Below are 19,408 nucleotides of genomic sequence, written 5' to 3' on the forward strand. Positions count from 1 at the left end.
ATGCTCTAGTTAAACTACTGGCCTTTTATTGTGCATAAATATAGCTAGTAAACTTCAACACGTTCCGTGAAGACACGTAAGAAATATACCTAGCTACGAATCTGTTGATTGTGTTATTGAGCATTTTGCCCAGGATATTTTCTAACACAAAAATGGCACAGTTAGAAAACGGTATCGTTAGTAGCTAGCTAGATAGGCGATGTTGTAAATTGCTTGGCTAATTTCGCTCGAATTCAGTGTTCACAGACCATCAGGATGTCGGTTCCTTTGTCTGGGGTAGAGCTGCTCAGCGTGTGTACAGTGCTCCAGGACTGTGAGGCACAGCTGGCAGTGCTGGGTCACATCATGCCCGACACCTACAGGGGTCGTCCAGAAGCTGATAAGGTATTATCTGATTATCCTCAGCTAACATTATACGCGGAGCTAATGTCAATTGGCTTTTTCAAGCGATGATGCGTCTTTAGCAAATTAATGGTATGCTTGCTATCTAAGCTGTAATTTTCTCCTATTCAGCCCGTATTCATATGTTTTTGTGGAAGTTTGTGTCAGCCGACATTGGACAGGTCCTTGAACAGCAGAAAGGGGCAGAGCAGAACCTGAAAGCAGCCCGTCAGTTTGAGAGAGAGTCTGGGAGACTGTCAGATGCCACCCGTGAGCTGCACAGATCCCAGAAGGAACTGAACCGCACGCTAGAGGAGGACCCACTGTCCCCTGACAACCTGGCCAAGGTGCAGAGAGACAGGTGGGTTCCAGATAGCTCTTGTTCGGGGCTTTAGTGCACGTTCCGACTTGGACCAGAGCTAGGTTCCAGACAATTTAATAAAATAGAAGCCCACAACTCTGTGCTTCAAACAGAGATGTATTATGATTTATTATGCACACGAGACAACTTTTCATTGGGATCTTTTTCAGGTTAACCACTGAACTAAACACATTGCCATTGTTTACATTTGTCAAACATTTCCAAGGTGCAGAGCAGACTGTATTAACTGTGAATCCAAAAAGTACCCTGTATGCCATCTACCTCATACATAACGATCATGCTCTCTCTCTCTCTCTCTCTCTGTCTTCCTGGCATACAGTCAGTTTGTGGGTCACGTGATTGCTGATGTGTTGGCAGAGCTGCAAGAGAAAGGGACCTTTCACAGCTTGCTTTTCGCTGTGGAAGAAGAGAAAAGAAGGAAGGCCAACCTCCAGGACATAATAATCAGGTCAGGTTATGGTCAATATGAATATGTAGGCTAATAATTCATTGTCTGTGCAGGCAATAGTCAAATTCTTTCAAATCCCACACAAAGAGGAGGCTGCTGAGGGGAGGGTGGCTTGTAATAATATCTGGAATGTTGTAAATGGAATGGTATCAAATGCATGGATGTGTATGATACCGTTCCAGCCATTTCTATGAGCCTGTTTTATTTTGATTGAAAACAGAGCTATAATTTGTCTTTGCTTATTATAGGACTTGCATACAGTGTCTGCCTTAAAATTCAATCTAAAAAGGGATTACATTTGATGTTTTTTCCGATAGATCTACACAACCTACTCCACATTTTCAAAGTGAAAGAAAGTTATAGAACATTTTCCCAAAAAATAAATATGTAGTGAGGGCCAGCCAGCGAGAGCATAGCAAACATGTCGCAGTGGTGGGTAGTATATGGGGCTTTGGTGACAAAACGGATGGCACTGTGATAGACTACATCCAGTTTGCTGAGTAGAGTGTTGGAGGCTATTTTGTAAATGACATTGCCGAAGTCAAGGATTGGTAGGATAGTTAGTTTTACGAGGGTATGTTTGGCAGCATAAGTGAAGGAGACTTTGTTGCGAAATAGGAAGCCTATTCCAGATTTAATTTTGGATTGGAGATGCTTAATGTGAGTCTGGAAGGAGAGTTTACAGTCTAACCAGACACCTGGTATTTGTAATTGTCCACATATTCTAGGTCAGAACCGTCCAGAGTAGTGATGCTAGTCGGGCGGGAGGGTGCGGGCAGAAATCGGTTCAAGAGCATGCATTTAGTTTTACTAGCATTTAAAAGCAGTTGGAGGCCACGGAAGGAGTGTTGTATGGCTTTGAAGCTCGTTTGGAGGTTTGTTAGCACAATGTCCAAAGAAGGGCCAGATGTATACAAAATGGTGTCGTCTGCGTAGAGGTGGATCAGAGAATCACCAGCAGCAAGAGCGACGTCATTGATATATACAGAGAAAAGAGTAGGCCCGAGAATTGAACCCTGTGCCACCCCCATAGAGACTGCCAGAGGTCTGGACAACAGGCCCTCCAATTTGACACACTGAACTCTATCAGAGAAATAGTTGGTGAACCAAGCGAGGCAGTCATTTGAGAAACCAAGTCTATTGAGTCTGCCGATAAGAATGCGGTGATTGACAGAGTCGACAGCCTTGGCCAGGTCAATGAAGACGGCTGCACAGTACTGTCTTTTTTCGATGGCGGTTATGATATCTTTTAGGACCTTGAGCGTGGCTGAGGTGCACCCATGACCAGCTCGGAAACCAGATTGCATAGTGGAGAAGGTATGGTGGGATTTGAAATGGTCAGTGATCTGTTTATTAACTTGGCTTTTGAAGATTTTAGAAAGGCAGGGCAGGATGGATATAGGTCTATAACAGTTTGGGTCTAGAGTGTCTCCCCCTTTGAAGAGTGGGATGACCGTGGCAGCTTTCCAATCTTTGGGGATCTCAGACGATACGAGAGGTTGAATAGGCTAGTAATAGGAGTTGCAACAATTTCGGCAGATCATTTTAGAAAGAGAGGGTGCAGATTGTCTAGCCCAGCTGATTTGTAGGGATCCAGATTTTGCAGCTCTTACAGAACATCAGCTGTCTGTATTTGGGTGGGGGAGGCGGCGAGGGGGGGGGGGGGGGGGGGGGCTTGGGCAAGTTGCTGCAGGGGGTGCTGAGATGTTGGCCGGAGTAGGGGTAGCCAGGTGGAAAGCATGGCCAGCAGTAGAAAAATCCTTATTGAAACTATCGATTATCGGAGATTTAACGGTGGTGACAGTGTTTCCTATCCTCAGTGAAGTGGGCAGCTGGGAGGAGGTGCTCTTATTCTCAATGGACTTAAGTGTCCCAAAACTTTTTGGAATTAGTGCTACAGGATGCACATTTCTGGTCAAGGGCAGTCAAGTCTGGGGTGAACCAAGGGCTATATCTGTTTTTAGTTCTACATTTTTTGAATGGGGCATGCATATTTAAGATGGTGAGTAAAGAACTTTTGAAGAGCAACCAGGCATCCTCTACTGACAGGATGAGGTCAATATCCTTCCAGGATACGCGGGCCAGGTTGATTAGAAAGGCCTGCTCGCTGAAGTGTTTTAGGGAGCGTTTGACAGTGATGAGGGGTGGTCGTTTGACCGTGGACCCATTACGCACGCAGGCAATGAGGCAGTGATCACTGAGATCCTGGTTGAAGACAGCAGAGGTATTTAGAGGGTAAGTTGGTCAGGATGATATCTAAGAGGTTGGTTACGGATTTAGTGTTGTATCTGGTAGGTTCCTTGATAATTTGTGTGAGATTGAGGGCATCTAGCTTAGATTGTAGGACGGCCGGGGTGTTAAGCATGTCCCAGTTTAGGTCACCTAACAGTACGAACTCTGAAGATAGATGGGGGCGATTAATTCACATATGGTGTCCAGGGCACAGCTGGGGGCTGAAGGGGTCTATAACAAGCGGTAACGGTGAGAGACTTGTTTCTGGAAAGGTGGATTTTCAAAAGTATAAGCTCGAATTGTTTAGGCACAGACCTGGATAGTATGACAGAACTCTGCAGGCTCTCTCTGCAGTAGATTGCAACTCCGCCACCTTTGGCACTTCTACCTTGTCGGAAACTGTTATAGTTAGGGATGGAAATTTCAGGATTTTTGGTGGCCTTCCTAAGCTAGGATTATGACACAGCTAGGGCATCCGGGTTGGCGGAGTGTGCTAAAGCAGTGAATAAAACAAACTTAGGGAGGATGTTTCTAATGTTAACATGCATGAAACCAAGTCAACAAATGAGAGCGCATGGGGATTGGGAGTGATGCTGGGGGCTGCAGGGCCTGGGTTAACTTCTACATCACCAGAGGAACAGAGGAGGAGTAGGATAAGTGTACGCCTAAAGGCTAAAAGAACTGGTCGTCTAGTGTGTTTGGAACAGAGAGTAAAAGGAGCAGATTTCTGGCCGCGGAAGAATAGATTCAATGCATAATGTACAGACAAGGGTATGGTAGGATGTGAGTACAGTGGAGGTACACCTAGGCATTGAGTGACGATCAGAGAGGTTTTGTTCTTAGAGGCACCATTTAAGCCAGGTGAGGTCACCGCATGTGTGAGGGGTGGAACAAAAGGGCTAGCTAAGGCATATTGAGCAGAGCTGGAGGCTCTACAGTGAAATAAGACAATAATCACTAACCAACATAATGACATTAGGGAGAGGCATGTGTAGCCGAGTGATCATAGGGTCCATTGAGTAAGTTGGCGAGCTGAAGACACGGCAATTCAGACAGCTAGCAGGCCGGGGCTAGCAGGCTAGCAGATGGGCCTCAGGGGGACGTCGCAACGGAAGAGCCTGTAGAAACCCCCTCGGACGGTTACGTCGGCAGACCAGTTGTAATGGATCAGCGTGGATCCGTGTCGGCAGTAAAGGGGTCCAGGCCAAATTGCAAAAGAGGTATTGTAGCCCAGGAATTGACTGATGGATCTCTGCGGCTAGCCAGGTGATGGGCCTAGCTCGAGGCTAGCTCCAGGCTAACTGGTGCTTGCTTCGGGACATAAACGTTAGCCAGTTTTAGCCACTCGGATAGCAGCTAGCTAGCTGCGATGATCCGGTGTAAAGTTTCAGAGCTTGCGGTAGGAATCCGGAGATATCGTGGAGAAAAATCAGTCCGATATGCTCTGGGTTGATATCGCGCTGTGCAGACTGGCAGGATTTGATCGGGCTGAGGCCGACGTAAATCTTAAATACTTGGTGGAAGCACCTTTGGCAGACATTACAGCTGTGAATTCTACCAACTTTGCACAACTCTTAGGGCAAAATATATCCATTGTTTTTGTCAAAATTGCGAAAGTTCATTACATTTGGTTGGGGATCATTGACGGAAAGCGATATTTAAACCTCGTCTCTGATTTTTTTTAAGCAGATTTAAGTCAGGACTGAGACTAGACCACTCAGGAACAGTCAACACCTCTTGGAAAGCCCTTCTGGTGTCTTTTGCATAAAAATGTGTGTAGTTGTTCACAGAAGACTGAGGTGGGTTTCTCTGTAACTTTTTAACTGGGCTTTTCTTCTTTCATATTTATTTTGATCCTAACAAACTCCTCAGTTCCTGCCGGTGACAAGCATACCCATAACATGATCCCAATACTTGGAAATACAAAGAGATCAACAACATTGCATTCACTCCATATTCCTGGCCTGTATGACAAAGTGAAAAGAAATAGCCGGTGTTAAAAAAAAATCCACTAGATGGGAACGGAGGTAAGATGGCAGACTCTACACAGCGGTGCAGATTGCCTCAAGATAGAATCATAATATATTCAATATCTGTAAGACTAAATATTAGAACTTTACATACTCGTGGGTAATAACCTTCAATCTGGATAACACAAAACAACTCATCAGGCTTAAGAAATGTATCGACAAATATTACAACAACAAGCAACACCAAACATGACAGAGTAAACAAGGAGAACCAATCTCCAAAAGAAAATGAGACTGACGGACACAGACGATTTATGCTTTTCACTACCGGGAATGGTTACGGTGGAAACCAATCTTTTAAAATCGATCGATGACAAACTGCATACCGTAATTTCCGGACTATAAGCCGCTACTTTTTTCCCACGCTATGAACCTTGCGCTTTATACAATGACGCGGCTAATTTATGGATTTTTCCCGCTTTCACAAATTCATGCCGCCAAAAAACTGAGCACCGTCACATAATGTGACGTAAATCGAGCGCGCTCAAACTTTCCATCATTCTGATTACGGTAGTCATTTTGTCACCCTCATCATGGCAAAGACACGGAGAAATGCATATGATGCAGCTTTCAATTTGAAGGCGATCGATCTGGCTGTTGGAAAAGGAAATAGAGCTGCTGCACGGGAGCTTGGCCTTAATGAGTCGATGATAAGACGTTGGAAACAGCAGCGTGAGAAACTGACTTAGTGCAAAAAGACAACAAAAGCTTTCAGAGGAAAGAAAAGCAGATGGCCCGAACTAGAAAATGAGGCTTGGATGACAAGTGGGGAGAAATCCTTCACTAAAACGGGCCGCATGCGAAGAGCGACTTATGGTCAAGTCTGCCAGTGGGTCCTGACAGCGTGGAGCTGCTGCGTATTGAAGAGGGCAGCATGAGCTCAGCGGGGAATTTGCCTCCGGATGAAAGTGAGGAGAGCGACAATGAAAACGATCCAACATCGGATGAAGCAATTCTGAGGCTATTCAACTCCGACACCAAAGGAGATGACTTCAGTGGTTTCAGTGCACAGGAGGAAGATAGTGACCAAGGACTTTCTTGGTAGGCTACTGTTTACTGCTATTTAAAAAAAAAAAAAAAAATGTTACAAGCCTGTTTCGTTAAAGCCTATTTATTTTTGTTACAAGCCGTGTTTCGTTAAAGCCTATTTATTTTTGTTACAACCCGTGTTTCGTTTAAAGGCTGTGTAAAGTTCATTTGTTTCAATGTACCGGTAGGCACCTGCGGCTTATAGACACGTGCGGCTTATTTATGTACAAAATACTTTTTTTTTTTTATTCAGTGGGTGCGGCTTATATTCAGGTGCGCTTAATAGTCCAGCAATTACGGTACTTGAATTAGTTAGGAAATATATAAAGGAGTTGAAGGCGAGCCTCGAGACGAGTGACGAAAAAGCTGCGACAATGGAGAAAGAAACAAACAAGCTTAAAGGGACAGTCAATAAGATTGAAATGGACGTTAAATGAACTTAAAGGAGAACATCTTTCTGAGAGAAGCCTTACTTGACATACAGAATAGATCTATGAGAGAAAATATGGTACTTACTGCTATCCAAGAAAAAGGAGAAGTTCCTGAAAATGTGGTGAAGGAATTCCTTCTTACAGCGCTTCAGAACCCACGCGAAGCTGTTGACAAAATCCAACTTGAACGTGTACACTGTTTCGGACAGAGAGGACCCGAGATATGAGCGCCCAATCTTTGCCAAATTTGCTTTCTTTAAAGATAAAATAATGGTTGAAAGCCTGGGTAAAAGACTCACTGGCATGAAAATAGACATGAATGATAAGTTCCGAAGGAAATTGCAGAACGGCGCAAAGCTCTGTACCCAATCTTCAAGGAGAAGATATTAAAAAGGAAAAGTGTAGCTCTCGTAGTCTATAAACTGTATATTGATAACCAAATGTTCCGAGACACAGACTACTCCGTGGCTATTCTAAATATTACAAAGTTCCCATAGAGGTTTCTAATAATGAAACACTCAATATTAGCCATGGTTGGGATTGTAATTTAAAAAAATATCTAGAAAAGCAATAAAATACAACAATTTAAATAAATATACTACAACTACACTATACCATTCTAGGTAGGGAATGTTGGAAAAATAATTAGTATTAGACTTTCCATTTATTGTATTTTATGAATTGATAAGATAGCATTGAAGAAAGGATAATTAACTAAATTGTACATCTTAAAATACAAGGAACTGGAACACAAAAGTACTGAATCAACATGGAAGAGATAAAACACAGAGGACACAGTATGTGGGTATGTGCAGGAGTATTGTGATGGAAGGTGGGGTGTGTGTTTTTGTGTTTGAAAAAGTGTGGAGTTGAGTCAGTGAAAAAGGATAGTGGTTGCAAATCCCAGAGCCCATGTGTGCTTGTGAGCAGGGGTTATGAGAGCTTTCAATTTTGTGCAGATGTGGGATATACATTTTAAAATATATCATACATGTAGTTGATTTATTTATTGGCCTATCCCCAACCCTATACCTGAGCGACCCATACGCTAAGGAGAAGTCCTTATCTGTTTTATGGACCTACCGTAAGTAGCCTATACGCAGCCAAATCAGAAAGATGAATGTGGTCTGAGACCTACTAAAGCAGCACCACACACTCAAGATTCTGAGCCTGCCTGGCAGGGTTGGTCCTACAAAGCCAAATCCCCCTGATGGGAGAGCATAATATACAAGGAAATTCTCAAAGCTGCTAATGAGAACCTTGAAGACCTTGTACCTAACTGGTGGAGATTCCAGTGGGGTGTCCCCACCCAGGCAGTGGCAGTGCTGGCAACACTAGCTGCAGTAACCAATGGGGAGGGGGTCACACTCGGACAATCAGAGAGGGGGCATATTATTGTGGCCCTGGTGGCAAAGGTCTGACAACACAGAGATGCTTGGGAATATGGTCACAACGGGGGACCGTTGGGGTGTAGCTGAGTTTCATCAGCTAGGACGTGACAATGGTTAATCAAATCTCCCTATTATTGCTACGTTTTGCATGCCTTCTCAAACAGCTTCAACTGTATATCAAGTTCTTTCTTGAGTTGGGCTCAGTGATGGAACAACTGAATAGTGGGGAACAATTGGAGGTTTACTTAGTAGCAATGCAAATATCATGGTATAGCTATATGGACACTCAATCACTATGGTACTTTTAAATGGTGAGTTTACAAACATATATTATGATAAATAGATTTGAAACTTGTATCTCAATATGGTAAATGGTGAAATAAGTATAGCCAGTTATAATGAATGGCTTAGCAGATAATAAGAAAACACGATCAGTATTTACCTGGCTAAAAGAGAAGAAGTTTAATATATATTGTTTACAGGAAACTCATTCAACTATTTTAGATGAAGTTGTGTGGAAAAAGGACTAGGGAGGCGAAATATATTTCTCCCATGGGCAAAGAAACTCGAAAGGGGTAATGATATTAATTAACAGTAATTTTGATCCGAATGTGCAAATTGTCCAAACAGATCATCAAGGTAGATGGGTGAATGTAAATACACTGCTCAAAAAAATAAAGGGAACACTAAAATAACACATCCTAGATCTGAATGAATGAAATATTCTTATTAAATACTTTTTTCTTTACATAGTTGAATGTGCTGACAACAAAATCACACAAAAATGATCAATGGAAATCAAATGTATCAACCCATGGAGGTCTGGATTTGGAGTCACACTCAAAATTAAAGTGGAAAACCACACTACAGGCTGATCCAACTTTGATGTAATGTCCTTAAAACAAGTCAAAATGAGGCTCAGTAGTGTGTGTGGCCTCCACGTGCCTGTATGACCTCCCTACAACGCCTGGGCATGCTCCTGATGAGGTGGCGGATGGTCTCCTGAGGGATCTCCTCCCAGACCTGGACTAAAGCATCCGCCAACTCCTGGACAGTCTGTGGTGCAACGTGGCGTTGGTGGATGGAGCGAGACATGATGTCCCAGATGTGCTCAATTGGATTCAGGTCTGGGGAACGGGCGGGCCAGTCCATAGCATCAATGCCTTCCTCTTGCAATAACTGCTGACACACTCCAGCCACATGAGGTCTAGCATTGTCTTGCATTAGGAGGAACCCAGGGCCAACCGCACCAGCATATGGTCTCACAAGGGGTCTGAGGATCTCATCTCGGTACCTAATGGCAATCAGGCTACCTCTGGCGAGCACATGGAGGGCTGTGCGGCCCCCAAAGAAATGCCACCCCACACCATGACTGACCCACCGCCAAATCGGTCATGCTGGAGGATGTTGCAGGCAGCAGAACGTTCTCCACGGCGTCTCCAGACTCTGTCACGTCTGTCACGTGCTCAGTGTGAACCTGCTTTCATCTGTGAAGAGCACAGGGCACCAGTGGTGAATTTGCCAATCCTGGTGTTCTCTGGCAAATGCCAAACGTCCTGCACGGTGTTGGGCTGTAAGCAAAACCCCCACCTGTGGACGTCGGGCCCTCATACCACCCTCATGGAGTCTGTTTCTGACCGTTTGAGCAGACACATGCACATTTGTGGCCTGCTGGAGGTCATTTTGCAGGGCTCTGGCAGTGCTCCACCTGCTCCTCCTTGCACAAAGGCGGAGGTAGCGGTCCTGCTGCTGGGTTGTTGCCCTCCTACGGCCTCCTCCACGTCTCCTGATGTACTGGCCTGTCTCCTGGTAGCGCCTCCATGCTCTGGACACTACGCTGACAGACACAGCAAACCTTCTTGCCACAGCTCGCATTAATGTGCCATCCTGGATGAGCTGCACTACCTGAGCCACTTGTGTGGGTTGTAGACTCCGTCTCATGCTACCACTAGAGTGAAAGCACCGCCAGCATTCAAAAGTGACCAAAACATCAGCCAGGAAGCATAGGAACTGAGAAGTGGTCTGTGGTCACCACCTGCAGAACCACTCCTTTATTGGGGGTGTCTTGCTAATTGCCTATAATTTCCACCTTTTGTCTATTCCATTTGCACAACAGCATGTGAAATTTATTGTCAATCAGTGTTGCTTCCTAAGTGGACAGTTTGATTTCACAGAAGTGTGATTGACTTGGAGTTACATTGTGTTGTTTAAGTGTTCCCTTTATTTTTTGGAGCAGTGTATGTTATTGGACCATAAACAGATATGGCTCATTAACCTTTACGGACCAAATTATGATGATCCACGCTTCTTTGAAAATATATATAATAGTTTATCAACCATACAAGCTATACAAGACTGTATTATCATGGTGGGAGATTATATTACGGTTTTAAATACCGCTATGGACCGTAAAGGAAATGACACTACAAACTATCCCCTTCATACACTTAAGGAAATCCCGAATATCATGGATATATTGGAACTAGTGGATATATGGAGGCTTAAATATCCTGACCTAGTGAGATATACATGGCAGAGGCTCAATCAATTTAGTCGTCTTGACTACTTTCTCTCTGGCACCAAAAGTTAGTGTTGATAGGGGACAGATTGCAGTCGGAGCATCAAATAATTGGCATATATATTACTCTTACAGAATTTCCACGTGGGCTAGGATATTGAAAATGTAGTTAAAGCCTAATGGATGACAACTTGTTTTTAACTAGGACAGAAGTATTTATAACTGACTATTTCCGACAAAACATACAGTGGGGCAAAAAAGTATTTAGTCAGCCACCAATTGTGCAAGTTCTCCCACTTAAAAAGATGAGAGAGGCCTGTAATTTTCATCATAGGTACACTTCAACTATGACAGACAAAATGAGAAAAAAAAATCCAGAAAATCACATTGTAGGATTTTTAATGAATTTATTTGCAAATTATGGTGGAAAATAAGTATTTGGTCAATAACAAAATCTCAATACTTTGTTATATACCCTTTGTTGGCAATGACAGAGGTCAAACGTTTTCTGTAAGTCTTCACAAGGTTTTCACACACTGTTGCTGGTATTTTGGCCCATTCCTCCATGCAGATCTCCTCTAGAGCAGTGATGTTTTGGGGCTGTTGCTGGGCAACACGGACTTTCAACTCCCTCCAAAGAATTTCTATGGGGTTGAGATCTGGAGACTGGCTAGGCCACTCCAGGACCTTGAAATGCTTCTTACGAAGCCACTCCTTCGTTGCCCGGGCGGTGTGTTTGGGATCATTGTCATGCTGAAAGACCCAGCCACGTTTCATCTTCAATTCCCTTGCTGATGGAAGGAGGTTTTCACTCAAAATCTCACGATACATGGCCCCATTCATTCTTTCCTTTACACGGATCAGTCGTCCTGGTCCCTTTGCAGAAAAACAGCCCCAAAGCATGATGTTTCCACCCCCATGCTTCACAGTAGGTATGGTGTTCTTTGGATGCAACTCAGCATTCTTTGTCCTCCAAACACGACGAGTTGAGTTTTTACCAAAAAGTTATATTTTGGTTTCATCTGACCATATGACATTCTCCCAATCTTCTTCTGGATCATCCAAATGCTCTCTAGCAAACTTCAGACGGGCCTGGACATGTACTGGCTTAAGCAGGGGGACACGTCTGGCACTGCAGGATTTGAGTCCCTGGCGGCGTAGTGTGTTACTGATGGTAGGCTTTGTTACTTTGGTCCCAGCTCTCTGCAGGTCATTCACTAGGTCCCCCCGTGTGGTTCTGGGATTTTTGCTCACCGTTCTTGTGATCATTTTGACCCCACGGGGTGAGATCTTGCGTGGAGCCCCAGATCGAGGGAGATTATCAGTGGTCTTGTATGTCTTCCATTTCCTAATAATTGCTCCCACAGTTGATTTCTTCAAACCAAGCTGCTTACCTATTGCAGATTCAGTCTTCCCAGCCTGGTGCAGGTCTACAATTTTGTTTCTGGTGTCCTTTGACAGCTCTTTGGTCTTGGCCATAGTGGGGTTTGGAGTGTGACTGTTTGAGGTTGTGGACAGGTGTCTTTAATACTGATAACAAGTTCAAACAGGTGCCATTAATACAGATAACGAGTGGAGGACAGAGGAGCCTCCTAAAGAAGAAGTTACAGGTCTGTGAGAGCCAGAAATCTTGCTTGTTTGTAGGTGACCAAATACTTATTTTCCACCATAATTTGCAAATAAATTCATTAAAAATCCTACAATGTGATTTTCTGGATTTTTTTTCTCCAAATTTTGTCTGTCATAGTTGAAGTGTACCTATGATGAAAATTACAGGCCTCTCTCATCTTTTTAAGTGGGAGAACTTGCACAGTTGGTGGCTGACTAAATACTTTTTTGCCCCACTGTAGGTATTAGAGGTCGACCGATTATGATTTTTCAACGCCGATACCGATTATTGGAGGACCAAAAAAAGCTGATACCGATTAAATCGGCCGATTTTTTATATATATGTGTATGTAATAATGACAATTACAACAATACTAAATTAACACTTTTATTTTAACTTAATATAATACATAACTAAAATCTATGTAGTCTCAAATAAATAATGAAACATGCTCAATTTGGTTTAAATAATGCAAAAACACAGTGTTGGGAACAAAGTAAAAGTGCAATATGTGTCATGTAAAAAAGCTAACGTTTATGTTCCTTGCTCTGAACATATGAAAACTGGTGGTTCAATATTCCCAGTTAAGAAGTTTTAGGTTGTAGTTATTATAGGAATTATGACGCGTCGACTATTTCTCTCTATACCATTTGTATTTAATGTACCTTAGACTATTTGATGCTCTTATAGGCACTTTAGTATTCCCATCCCAATCTCGGTAGTTGATAGGCTTGAAGTCATAAACAGCACAGTGCTTCAAGCATTGCTAAGAGCTGCTGGAAAATGCAGGAAAGTGCTGTTTGAATGAATGCTTACGAGCATGCTGCTGATTACCGATTGTTATGAAAACATGAAATCGGCCCTAGTTAATCAGACGACCTCTAATAGGTATAGAAGATCCCCTTATTGTATGGGACAATTTTAAATCCAATTCAGTACTCATCTCTAAAACAAAAGCAATTTAGGTCAAAATAATACATATATTTTTAATTGAACCTTTATTTAACTAGGCAAGTCAGTTAAGAACAAATTCTTATTTACAATTACAGCCTAGGAACAGTGGGTTAACTGCCTTGTTCAGGAGGAGAACGACAGATTTTTACCTTGTCAGCTCGGGGATTCGATCTTGCAACCTTTCAGTTACTAGTCCAACGCTCTAACCACTAGGCTACCTGCCACCCGGGCTTAGTGGGACTATCATTTGTTTTTCAACAGGACAATGACCCAACACACCTCCAGGCTGTGTAAGGGCTATTTGACCAAGAAGGAGAGTGATGGAATGCTGCATCAGATGACCTGGCCCGCCACAATCCCCCGACCTCAACTAAATTGAGATGGTTTAGGATGAGTCGGACCACAGAGTGAAAAGCAGCCAACAAGTGCTCAGCATATGTGGGAACTCCTTTAAGACTTTTGGAAAAGCATTCCAGATGAAGCTGGTTGAGAGAAAGCCAAGTGTGCGCAAATCTGTCATCAAGGCAAAGGGTGGCTATTTGAAGAATCTCAAATGATTTGTTTAACACTTTTTTGGTTACTACATAATTCCATATGTGTTATTTCATAGTGTTGATGTCTTCAAAATGATTCTACAATGTAGAAAATAGTAAAAACAAAGAAAAACCCTTGAATGAGTAGGTGTAATTTTAAATACATTTGCCAACATTTCTAAAAAATAAAAAAAAAAGGGTTATTGTGTGTACATCGTGAGCATTTTATTTATTTAATACATTTTGAATTCAGGCAGTAACAGAATAAAATGTAGAATAAGCACTGTGCAAGGCATTTGGAAAATATTCAGACCCCTTGATTTTCCCACATTTTGTTACGTTAGACTTATTCAAAATTTTAAAAATCCTCAATCTACACGCAATACCCCATAATGACGTGAACAATTTTTTTATAAAAATAAAAAAACATGCCTTATTTACATAAGTATTCAGACCCTTTGACATGAGACTCGCAATTGAGCTCAGGTGCACCCTGTTATCATTGATCATCCTTGAGATGTTTCTACATCTTCATTGGAGTCCACCTGTGGTAAATTCATTTGATTGGACATGATTTGGAAAGTCACACACCTGTCTATATAAAGTCCCGCAGTTGACAGTGCATGTCAGAGCAAAAACAAGCCATGAGGTCAAAGGAATTGTCCGTTGAGCTCCGAGACAGGATTGTGTCAAGGCACAGATCTGGGGAAGGGTACCAAAGAAAATTCTGCAGCATTGAAGGTCCCCAAGAACACAGTGGCCTCCATTCTTAAATGGAATAAGTTTAGATCCACCAACAATCTTCTTAGAGTTGGCCGCCCGGCCAAACTGAGCAATCGGGGGAGAAGGGCCTTGGTCAGGGAGGTGACCAAGAACCCGATGGTCACTCTGACAGAGCTCCAGGGTTCCTCTGTGGAGATGGGAGAACCTTCCAGAAGGACGACCATCTCTGCAGCACTCCACCAATCAGGCCTTTATGGTAGTGGCCAGACGGAAGCCACTCCTCCGTAAAAGGCACATGATAGCCCGTTTGCCAAAAAGCACCTAAAGGACTCTGAGCATGAGATACGAGATTCTCTGCTCTGATGAAACCAAATTGAACTCTTTGGCCTGAATGCCAAGTGCCATGTCTGGAAGAAACCTGGCACCATCCCTACAGTGAAGCATGGTGGTGGCAGCATCATGCTGTGGGAATCGCTGCCAAAGGTACTTCAACAATGTACTGAGTAAAGAGTCTGAATACTTACAGTACCAGTCAAAAGTTTGGACACACCTACTCATTCAAGGGTTTCTTTATTTTTACTATTTTCTACATTGTAGAATAATAGTGAATACATCAAAACTATGAAATTACACATATGGAATCATGTAGTAATCACTGGGTTGAGATTGGGTGATTGTGGAGGCAGGTCAACTGATGCAGCATTTCATTACTCTCTTTCTTGGTCAAATAGCCCTTACCCAGCCTGGAAGTGTGTTGGGTCATTGTCCTGTTGAAAAACAAATGATAGTGGAACTAAGCGCAAACCAGATGGGATGGTGTTTCACTGCAGAATGCTGTGATAGCCATGCTGGTTAAGTGTGCCTTGAATTCTAAATAAATCACTGACAGTGTCACCAGCAAAGCACCATCACACCTCCTCCTCCATGCTTCACGATGGGAATCACACATGCGGAGGTCATCCGTTCACCTACTCTGCGTCTCACAAAGACACGGCGGTTGTAACCAAAAATCGCAAATTTGGACTCATCAGACCAAAAGGACTCATTTCCACCAGTCTAATGTCCATTGCTCGTGTTTCTTGGCCCAAGCAAGTCTCTTCTTATTATTTGTGTCCTTTAGTATTGGTTTCTTTGCAGCAATTCGACCATGAAGGCCTGATTCACACATTCTCCTCTGAACAGTTGATGTTGAGATGTGTCTGTTACTTGAACACTGAAGCATATATTTGGGCTGCAATTTCTGAAGCTGGTAATTCTAATGAACTTATCCCCCGCAGCAGAGGTAACTCTGGGTCTTCCTTTCCTGTGGCGGACCTCATGAGAGCGAGTTTCATCATAGCGCTTGATGGTTTTTGCGACTGCACTTGAAGAAACTTTCAAAGTTCTTGAAAATGTCCACATTGACTGACCTTCATGTCTTAATGATGGACTGTCGTTTCTCTTTGCTTATTTGAGCTGTTCTTGCCATAATATGGACTTGGTCTTTTACCAAATAGGGCTATCATCTGTATATCACCCCTGCCTTGAAACAACACAACTGATTGGCTCAAATGCAATAAGAAGGAAATAAATTCAACAATTTAACAAGGGACGCCTGTTAATTGAAATACATTCCAGGTGACTACCTCATGAAGCTGGTTGAGAGAATGCCAGGAGTCTACTCACACTTACACATTGAGCCTGATTGCTGTCTGTGTGTATTGCAGGGAGGAGGGCAGCCGGCGGAGGACCAAAGCTCTTCAGAGACAGCTGCTTGACATCCGCAAGGAAAAAAACTCTGGAGCTGCAGGTACCATAACTGAGGAAGACAACGGAGACACATTCCTTCACGTGCCCGATATGATTTTCAATCTAGTAATGGGCAAGATTAGAATTAGGCTACACATTGACTGACTCTTGGTGGTGCTCCAAGTTCCTTGAGGGTGTCAGATGTCGATGTCTTTGAAAATCGGGGTGCCTCCCGGTTTTTCATTCTCAGGTAAATACATGACAAAGTATTGGCAACTTATGTAATACTTTGCGCAAACTGTCTTAATGTTGTCCCTTTAGCGACGTGAGGAGATGACTGCCCACCTGAAGGACCAGCTACACGGGAGGAAGGCTAAGACTGGGCTGGAGAGGAAGTATGTGAAGAGCAGCGCGGAGCTGCTGGTGTACCAGGGACAGAAGATCAACACACACTCTGAGAAGCAGCTGGAGGAAGAGATCAGGGTGTGTGTCTTTGTGGCACTGTCCAGAATCATCCCCTAGCCCCTAAGGCTGTGTTTACACAGGCAGCCCAAATCTGATCTTTTGCCCAATTAGTGGCAAACATCTGATCTTATTGGTCAAAAGACCAATTAGTGGTAAAAGATCTGAATTGGGCTGCCTGTGTAAACGCAGTCTAAGTGCCTCATGCAGTGGCGGATTGGCAATTCTGACAAATGCCAGATGGGCTGGACCATTTTTGTTGTTGGGTAGGCTGGTCGAAATTGACACACACACACAAATATATATTTTTATATAAAGACATGGCCGGCGGCCCATGGGCCTGTTAAGATTTGTTGTACAGAGTTTTGCGCAATTTCTATGTTCTACTAATCTATAATGAGCTTTTGGCTGACCAGTGGGCAACAGCCATCTAGTTAATGTGTATTGAGTTTCCACTTCCTCTGATGTTGAACCTCAAGTTAATTAGCCTATGATATTACTTAGTGCACATATGTATTTAAATGTCATGTGTCAACACTGCTCCCAGTGTCTAATTAGGGTGTGTAGGGTCAGGGTGTGTGTGTGGGGTGTGGGGGGGGGGGGTGAGTTGGCGGCGCATGTAGTGATGGGGGCTGGTGTGGATGAAATGCCAGGGATGAATTCTTGTTCCAGGCCACCCATGAAGATCTCATAGAATTGGGTAGGTATTGCTTTTGCTAATACCTACACATTTCTTGTAGCTATCCCATCCTTTCAGATCTACACAAGTGGCTAGGGGGTGTTTCTGGACAGAGCCTTTGGTGTGACTTGGCTACAGACTTTGTAGTAACTGTGAGGTTTGGATGTACAGAGATGGTTACCACTACATGTGCATCTGTGTAATCATTGTTCCTCTGTCCTCAGCTACTGCAGGAGAGGTTGGAGGAGGAGAGGAGAGTTCATATGGAGATGGAGACTTTCCTCAAGAAACATCAGACAGTACGTGTGCAGTGGTGGTTGGAAAATGGCATGACATGACTTGTGTATAGGAGCATAATTTATCTTTTGTGTGACATATACAGTACCGGTCAAAAGTGTTAAAATACCTACTCATTCCAGGGTTTTCTTTATTTTTACTAATTTTCTACATTCTAGAATAATAGTGAACACATCAAAACAATGAAATAACACATGGAATCATGTAGTAACCAAAAAAGTGTTAAAAAACAACAGGAAAAGGACCCAACACACCTCCAGGCTGTGTAAGGGCTATTTGACCAAGAAGGAGAGTGATGGAGTGCTGCATCAGATGACCAGGCCTCCACAAAAACCCCGACCTTACCCAAATTGAGATGGTTTGGTATGAGTCGGGACCGCAGAGTGATAGAAAAGCAGCCAACAAGTGCTCAGCATATGTGGGAACTTCTTCAAGACTGTTGAAAAAGCATTCCAGGTGGTGAAGCTGTTTGAGAGAATGCCAAGAGTGTGCAAAGCAGTCATCAAGGCAAAGGGTGGCTATTTAAAGTATAAAATATAATGAGTTATTTGAACACTTTTTTGGTTACAACATGATTCCATATGTGTTATTTCATAGTTTTGATGTCTTCACTATTATTCTACAATGTAGATAATAGTTAAAAATAAAGGAAAACCCTTGAATGAGTAGGTTAGGAGCTGGAGCTGCCATCTAAATGCTGTTATTTTATTGCAATAGTAGAATCCCAAATCAATCCCTAGCACCTATTCAGGGTTCGGCAACCTTTACGACAGCAATAGCAATTAAAACATTTTTAATCACAAAAAATGTGTTGGGGGAGCTGTACAAGAAATTGATGAGCCCTTGTCTCTAGAGCAATAGCGGCCATAGCTGGGATTTAGCACCACGAATAGCTGCAGATCAAATCACTGCAAAATCTGACTTTCAGAACCACAAAACAGTGGACAGCGGCCGTCAGCAGAGCCATATTTGTCTGTCAGGTGAAGCTGCAACAATGTGTGTTTGTGTGCACCTCTCAGAGTCTGGATGAGAAGCTGGAGGTGTGGATGGAGCGCTATGAGAGAGACATGGAGGACAAGCAGCAGGAGCTCAACAGCCTGAGGAACAAAAAAGCTAACAATCTCTCCCAGCTCCAGGAGCTGGCCAAGAAAGTGAGGACAAAGCCTGGGTTGATTTCATTAGGCACCAAACAGGGAAAAACAGACTGAAATAGGGAGGGACCACCTGGACTTTTCTAAAAAGAAACAGTAGTTTTCATTTTCCATTGAATAATGTTTTGCTTCGGTGTGCCCTAATGAATACAAGCCTGGTCTGCATGGCTCACAACCCATTTCTTTCTGTAGTATACGGTTTAGCGCACTGACACTAGGTAATGAATAGGATAGTAGGCCTGATATACACTGAGTATACCAAACATTAGGAACACCGTCCTATTATTGAGTTGCACATCCCACCTGCAAATAAACTGTTATTACAAGTCCTCAGATCATTAAAGGGGAAATCTGCAGTTGCTACATACGTTTTTTTAACTTTTAAATGAATTGTACACTACATAGCCAAAAGTATGTGGACACCCCTTCA

General features: G+C 43.1%; 2 protein-coding genes across 2 annotated transcripts; both read left to right on the plus strand.

Moving 5' to 3' along the window:
- The first annotated feature begins 472 nt into the window (after nt 1-472).
- Nucleotides 473-16,718, plus strand: LOC120039678 (dynein regulatory complex protein 9-like). The gene is made up of 4 exons (XM_038985094.1): nt 473-742; nt 1,083-1,211; nt 16,368-16,450; nt 16,711-16,718. The coding sequence occupies exons 1-4, from the start codon at nt 525-527 to the stop codon at nt 16,716-16,718; spliced, it is 438 nt and encodes a 145-aa protein (XP_038841022.1). The 5' UTR covers nt 473-524.
- Nucleotides 16,719-16,722: 4 nt separating this feature from the next.
- On the plus strand, nt 16,723-19,182 carry LOC120039679 (dynein regulatory complex protein 9-like). Its single transcript, XM_038985095.1, has 4 exons — nt 16,723-16,872; nt 17,755-17,829; nt 18,847-18,978; nt 19,171-19,182. Exons 1-4 carry the CDS (start codon nt 16,723-16,725, stop codon nt 19,180-19,182), a joined length of 369 nt encoding a protein of 122 aa, XP_038841023.1.
- Nucleotides 19,183-19,408: the final 226 nt, after the last annotated feature.

The sequence above is a fragment of the Salvelinus namaycush genome, unplaced genomic scaffold (assembly GCF_016432855.1).
Source record: "Salvelinus namaycush isolate Seneca unplaced genomic scaffold, SaNama_1.0 Scaffold291, whole genome shotgun sequence".
NCBI lineage: Eukaryota > Metazoa > Chordata > Actinopteri > Salmoniformes > Salmonidae > Salvelinus > Salvelinus namaycush.

Bases quoted from the DNA above. Each gene is read 5' to 3' on its own strand.
- LOC120039679 (XM_038985095.1), top strand. From the start codon at position 16,723: ATGACTGCCCACCTGAAGGACCAGCTACACGGGAGGAAGGCTAAGACT. The intron at 16,873-17,754 runs GTGTGTGTCTTT...CTCTGTCCTCAG, and splicing joins AGCTGGAGGAAGAGATCAGG to CTACTGCAGGAGAGGTTGGA. The intron at 17,830-18,846 runs GTACGTGTGCAG...TGCACCTCTCAG, and splicing joins TCCTCAAGAAACATCAGACA to AGTCTGGATGAGAAGCTGGA.
- LOC120039678 (XM_038985094.1), top strand. From the start codon at position 525: ATGTTTTTGTGGAAGTTTGTGTCAGCCGACATTGGACAGGTCCTTGAA. The intron at 743-1,082 runs GTGGGTTCCAGA...CCTGGCATACAG, and splicing joins GCCAAGGTGCAGAGAGACAG to TCAGTTTGTGGGTCACGTGA. The intron at 1,212-16,367 runs GTCAGGTTATGG...TGTGTATTGCAG, and splicing joins CTCCAGGACATAATAATCAG to GGAGGAGGGCAGCCGGCGGA.